This window comes from Equus asinus, chromosome 16, assembly GCF_041296235.1.
Source record: "Equus asinus isolate D_3611 breed Donkey chromosome 16, EquAss-T2T_v2, whole genome shotgun sequence".
NCBI classification, from domain to species: domain Eukaryota; kingdom Metazoa; phylum Chordata; class Mammalia; order Perissodactyla; family Equidae; genus Equus; species Equus asinus.
In genome coordinates this window covers 2,701,260-2,706,741 of record NC_091805.1, presented here as the reverse complement: position 1 = coordinate 2,706,741, position 5,482 = coordinate 2,701,260, and the positions used below count along the sequence as shown (strand labels likewise).

The window sequence follows — 5,482 nt, the reverse complement described above, 5'->3', positions numbered from 1 at the left end:
ACAGGTGGAGGCCGAGGGACACAGGGCTCTGGGACATTCTCTTAGGACAGTTCTTCAAGGAATCCACGTCGAAACGCGCGGACACACACACACACACTAGCTTTTCACGGTCCCCTCACTGCCAAGACTCTCCCTATAAGCCCAGTAAAATAAATAACCTCAAATATAACTCTTAATTGCTTCCAAGTCGATGTTTCCTCATCACTAAACTTTATTGCTTCCAATCTTTAGGACAAACTCCCCTCGGGACTCTGTCCCTTCCAGGAGACGGGCTGAGGAAAGCAGCCTCTCCGGGATTCGGCCTGGGCGTCCCAGGCCGGGAGGGCGAGCGAGGGAGTCAGGCGCTCGGAGCCTGGGAGGCAAGGCGAGGCCTCCGAGGGCTGGGGCTGGACCCTCGGAGACAAACGGGGAAGTTTTCCACCTGCTCGTCGCCCCCTACAGGCCACGTGGGCCACCGCAGCGGGAGCCCCGCGTGGCGCGCGCACTTTTTGCTCCAGTCTCGGTTCGCATTTCCCTGGACCTCCAGATCCACCCTCCATTCTGGGGGACCGAGCGCCGGGTTCCATTCAGGGACACCGCCCTGGGGATGCTGTAAGGACCACAGGCCTCGGAACTGGATTGACTTTCTAGAAATAAGTGCCCGAGGAAGTGAAAGCCAGTTTAAATTCGTGCGTAGCCGAAAGCTAAAATCCTCCCCATAAAAATCAACCCGCTTCCTCTTTTTATTACAAATAAATCTACCTAAGTGGAATAAAAAGCCGGTATCAGTCGTGTCGCCTCTAAATCTCACTGTAAGAGGGGATTTCAGTGCCTTTCGTCTCTAGTGCCCGCGTTCGGTCATATCAAATGTATGTTTCAACCCCCCAGCCCCCACACGTGCTTGCGTTCATTTCATATGATTTTACATACGATTTCTTGCATTTTGCCTTCTGCTCTGAACCTTCGTGGTTAACCAGCTTAAACCAAAAAGGGCTTTTCAGAGGGGTACGGCCAGGCCTGTCTCCCAGACATCTGCCAGGACTTTAAACAGCCGCTGGCCGTTTCGGGGTCTGGATCTGAGCGTCTCCTACCCTCCAAGAGATAAAGGAAGGGGACCATCTCCAGGCTTTGGTTGAAGGTTGAGAAGCTGCTGGAAGGAAGGCCGCCGGCCATCTCCGCTCCTCTGCACCCGCCGCCGAAGGCGTCGCTGGAAACAGCCCCGCGGATCCCAAGCGGCGGCTGGTGGCCGAGTGTCAAGCCGCGGGCGCAGGCTCGGCCGGTATTGCTGCTATGCGCGGAAATATGAGCGAGTAATTTTATAAGTAACAAAGGATCAGGGATGGAATGAGGCCCCTGTTATCCAATGTCATTTAGAAGCCTTGGATCAGCAGCTTCTTGAGGCTAAAAGTGAATTCAAGAAGCCCTGCCTTTCCCTTTTCCCAGGGGTGTCAGCTAAATTTAGAAATAACCTCTATGTGTTTGCACAAATCATGTACCATTTGCTGTTTGTGTAAAAACCGATTAGCCAGACACAACTGTGAAACAACTTGTTACTTTTATAGCTGCAACACACAAACAAATTTAGATCCGTTTAGTTTTCCTTGTAAAAGGAGATTAGGAGGGACCCGCCCGGAGACTGTGTGGTCCGTAATCTCTTCTGCGTGAAGGGTACGTCGCTCCTCCGGCGGCGGCTGATTACCAGGTTCTTGTTTATCGAGTTAAACTCTCTCACCCCCGGCAGCTTGTTTTATTTTAGGACTCTGATCCAGAAGGAATGTTTACTCAGGATACAATAATGTTTACTGTTTACCAGGAAAACAGATCCGGTATTTGCAAGGAAGTGTCTCTCAAAGAGACTCCCCAGCCCACGCCGACAGCAGAGAAATGAGGCTCGGGTCCGAAGCCGGGGGCATCTCCGCGCCCAGGAGGCGCGGGGGACGCCAGCGCCGGGGACCGGCCGCGTTCCGCGCACAGGACGCGCAGGAGGCCGGGCTGACAGTACTGCTGCCCGCTCCAGGCTTAAAAAGCGATTTCGCATAAGTAATTGTAACAGCTAAATTAATTACAAAATAATTAGAATTGATGCCATTTGAGGATATGTTAGTGGTGATGGGAACCGGCCTCCCGCGTCTAGATGTTTCATTTCTGCCATAATACTCTCAAGATTGCAACAGCTAAAATGAACGTTAAAAATAATCCACTAGGACACCTCTCCATTCCAGCCCTATGATCTCGCACTTCACATCAACCCAGCCTAAGGTATCTTTAAAAAAAAGTTTTTAAAAAGGGAGTGATGTGCACCTGGTCTTAAAAAGGTATTAAGGCCGCTACTCCTTGGCCTCCAGAAAGGCTTTCGGTTGGAGGGAGAGGAGGCGTCCACAGGAATCCTTCAGAAATCGAAATTATGCTGTGGATTGATTATTGCCATAGAAAAGTGGCATCTTATTTGAAAATATTGTGAAAGAATAAAACAACTATGTATTATCTACCGAGTTAATAGAGATAATACAATTGCACTGCAAAATTTAAAATGCCATCACATACATTTAAAAACATCAAGTAGGTTTATTTACTACTTCCACTGAAGGAATGAGAGCTAATTTCAAAAACCTAAGATTTAAATGCTAAAATGAGGGATATGTTTGGAATTTACATTCTTTTGAAAGGATAATTGAAATGACCAAGAACTCTTATTCGAGAAGCCTTCCTTGTGAAAGACAGAAGTCTGGCGTTTTAAAAAAATTAAAACCTTGTGCTGTTGTTTAGACGTAGGTTGGTTTTTTAAATGGCAGCTCATTTTATCTCCAGAAATATCTGGTCATTTAGATTTAATATATTGACATGAGATCATCACCCATATCTTGATTTTATGTGGAAAAGAATACGATTTAAATTAGGCATATTCTTTCCTTTCCCAATTAATTTTTTCTTACACTCAAATTACAAATTAGCAAAGTTTGAAGAGGCCATTCTTCCAAACTCCCGAATTTCTGGGGAAGAGAAGATGCAAACGCCACTTAAAAATCTTGTCATTTACCTCGGACACCTAAATAAAACACTAGGCTGAGCATTTTAAAAATTTATTTACAAAGTTGTGTACAACACGATGGAATAACATTTAGAATACCATATATATTCATTCATATATAAACAGACTTTTATAATAGAATGACACTTTTCGCCTTTTGAAAATTTTTTTATATTTAAAATCTCCCAACGTCTCTATACATTTTCTTTTTCCTCACATAAAACTGCGGAGAGTGAACCTTCAAAAAAAATGAAAGTTCAGAGCTCTAAATCTACTGAATTTATTTTTTCTTAAAAAAATAAAAACCCCAAAAGGAAAGTCAGTGATTTTTATACAAATATGTACAAAGCGTCTCCCTCCCATCCCCACGGGACCGAGAGCGGGCGCCGTCGGGGCACGATTTTGGGAAATTCCGTTCTCGGCTTTACCTGTGCTGAGAGCTACTCCGGCGGGCGCGCGGCGCGAGCAGACCCCGCCAGCCGAGGGGCGCCAGGGGCTGGGGGCCGCCCGAGGTCGGGGTCGAGGGTCGGGGGAGGAAACGGAGGAGAGGCAGAGCGTCCGGGAGAGGGCAGGGCCGCCGGGACCCCCGCGGGGCGCGCAGCCCGGGTTCGCAGCCCGCCCGCGCCGCCCCCGGCCCTGCGTCCCGGCCACCCGCGCGCCCCTATTGCGCCGGCCACTTGGCTTGCGCGGCCGCGGCGGCGGCGGCGGCGGCCGAGGCTGCGGGCTGCAGGAACTGTCCCGAGAGCGGCACGCTCAGGATGGGCGCGATGGTGGCCGTCGTCCGGCTCAGCGACAGCGGCTGGTGCGTGGCCATGAGCGCCGCCGACTGCACGGTCCCGGGCGGCCGCAGGAAGGACTGCGCCGCGCCGCCGCCGCCGCCTCCCGCGCCGCCCCCAGTCACCCCGGCGCCCCCGGTGCCCGCCGCCGAGCCCCCGGGCGCCGCGGGGCCGCCGCCGATGATGTTCTCGATGCTGAACGACGGCCGCGCGCTCGGCTCCGACTTGATGAGCGCCGCCGTGCTGCCCGCCGCGCCCGGCGTGCCCGCGGCGGCCGCGGCGGCGCCCAGGCTGTTGAGCTGCAGCTGCAGGCCGGGCCCGAGCTGCGAGCCGAAGGCGGCCGCCTTGCGGCCCAGCTCGCCCGAGGGCAGCAGCGGCACGGCGGGCGGCAGCACGGGCGCCACGGGCGGCAGCGCGTACGGGTACTGCAGCGCCGCCGCGGCCGCCGCCGCCGCCGCGGCCGCCGGGTGCGAGTAGGCGCCGGCCGCGGCCGCGGGGTGCAGGCCGTAGGGGCGGCCGTAGGGCCCCGCGGCGCCCGCCGCCGCCGCCAGGCTGTAGGCGCCGAAGCTCTGCATCATGAGCGCCGTCTGCTCGCGCAGGTGCTCCTGCTGGTGGCGCTTGAAGCGCTTCCGGCGCCGCAGGAAGCTGCCGTTGTCGAACATGTCCTCGGACTGCGGGTCCAGGGTCCAGTAGTTGCCCTTGCCCGGGTTGCCCGGCTCGCGGGGGATCTTGACGAAGCAGTCGTTGAGCGAGAGGTTGTGGCGGATGCTGTTCTGCCAGGCGGGGAACTTCTCCCGGTAGTAGGGGAAGCGGTTGCTGATGAACTCGCAGATGCCGCTCAGGGTCAGCTTCTTCTGCGGGCTCTGCAGGATGGCCATGGTGATGAGCGCGATGTACGAGTAGGGCGGCTTCACCAGGCTGTTCTTGGGCTTGCTCGGGGCCAGGCCGCCCGCCGCGCCGGGCCCGCCGCCGCTCCCGCCGCCCTCCTCGCCGCCCGCGCCGCCCTTGCCGCCGTCGGCCTCGGACGCGCCCGCCTCGCCCCCCGGCCCGGCCCCGGCGCCAGCCGCCTCCTTGGGCAACGCCAGGGGCTGCTGGTGCGGCGGCTGAGGCTGCCCGTGGCGGGGCGCCGCCGGCGTCACCTCGTCCGCCTCGTCCAGGCGCAGCTCCGGCGGGCCCGGGGGGCTGTCGCAGCCCGCGTCGCTGTCCTTCTCCTCCAGCCCGTCGTCGCCCTCGCCCACCACGTCGATGTCCACGTCCTCGGCCGTCAGCACGGTCTGGCCGGACATGTCGCTGGCGCTGCCGCCGCCGGAGAGGGTCATCCCTCCTCGGGGTGGGTGGCGGCGGCGGCGGGGAGGGCGCGGCGGGCGGCGGGGGTCGTCCGGGGCTGCCGCCGAGCTCGGGGGAAGGGGGCCGGGGCGCCCCCGAAGGACGGGGCACGGGAGAGGGGCGGGGGCGCGGGCGGCCCGGGGCCCTGCCGGCTCGGCTCACGCGCGGCGGCCCGGCATCGCGCGGCGCGGGCGCTGCCGTCCGCCCCCCGCCGCCGCGCTCCGCCGACGCTGCTGCCCCGGCCTCGGCACCGGGCGCTCCGGCCGCGCCCCTCGCTCGCCCGCCGTCCTCGGCCTCCGGCCCGGGCGCGGGGAGCAGCCGCGGCGCAGGCGGGCGCGGGACGCCGGGGCGACGGGGGGAGGGGGTCGGGGCC

General features: G+C 58.4%; 1 protein-coding gene across 1 annotated transcript; it reads right to left on the bottom strand.

The window, feature by feature from the left end:
* Nucleotides 1–3,532: 3,532 nt before the first annotated feature.
* Nucleotides 3,533–5,237, bottom strand: FOXD3 (forkhead box D3). The gene has a single exon (XM_044749290.2). It carries the CDS (start codon nt 5,100–5,102, stop codon nt 3,669–3,671), a length of 1,434 nt encoding a protein of 477 aa, XP_044605225.2. The 5' UTR covers nt 5,103–5,237; the 3' UTR covers nt 3,533–3,668.
* Between the last annotated feature and the right edge of the window lie 245 nt (nt 5,238–5,482).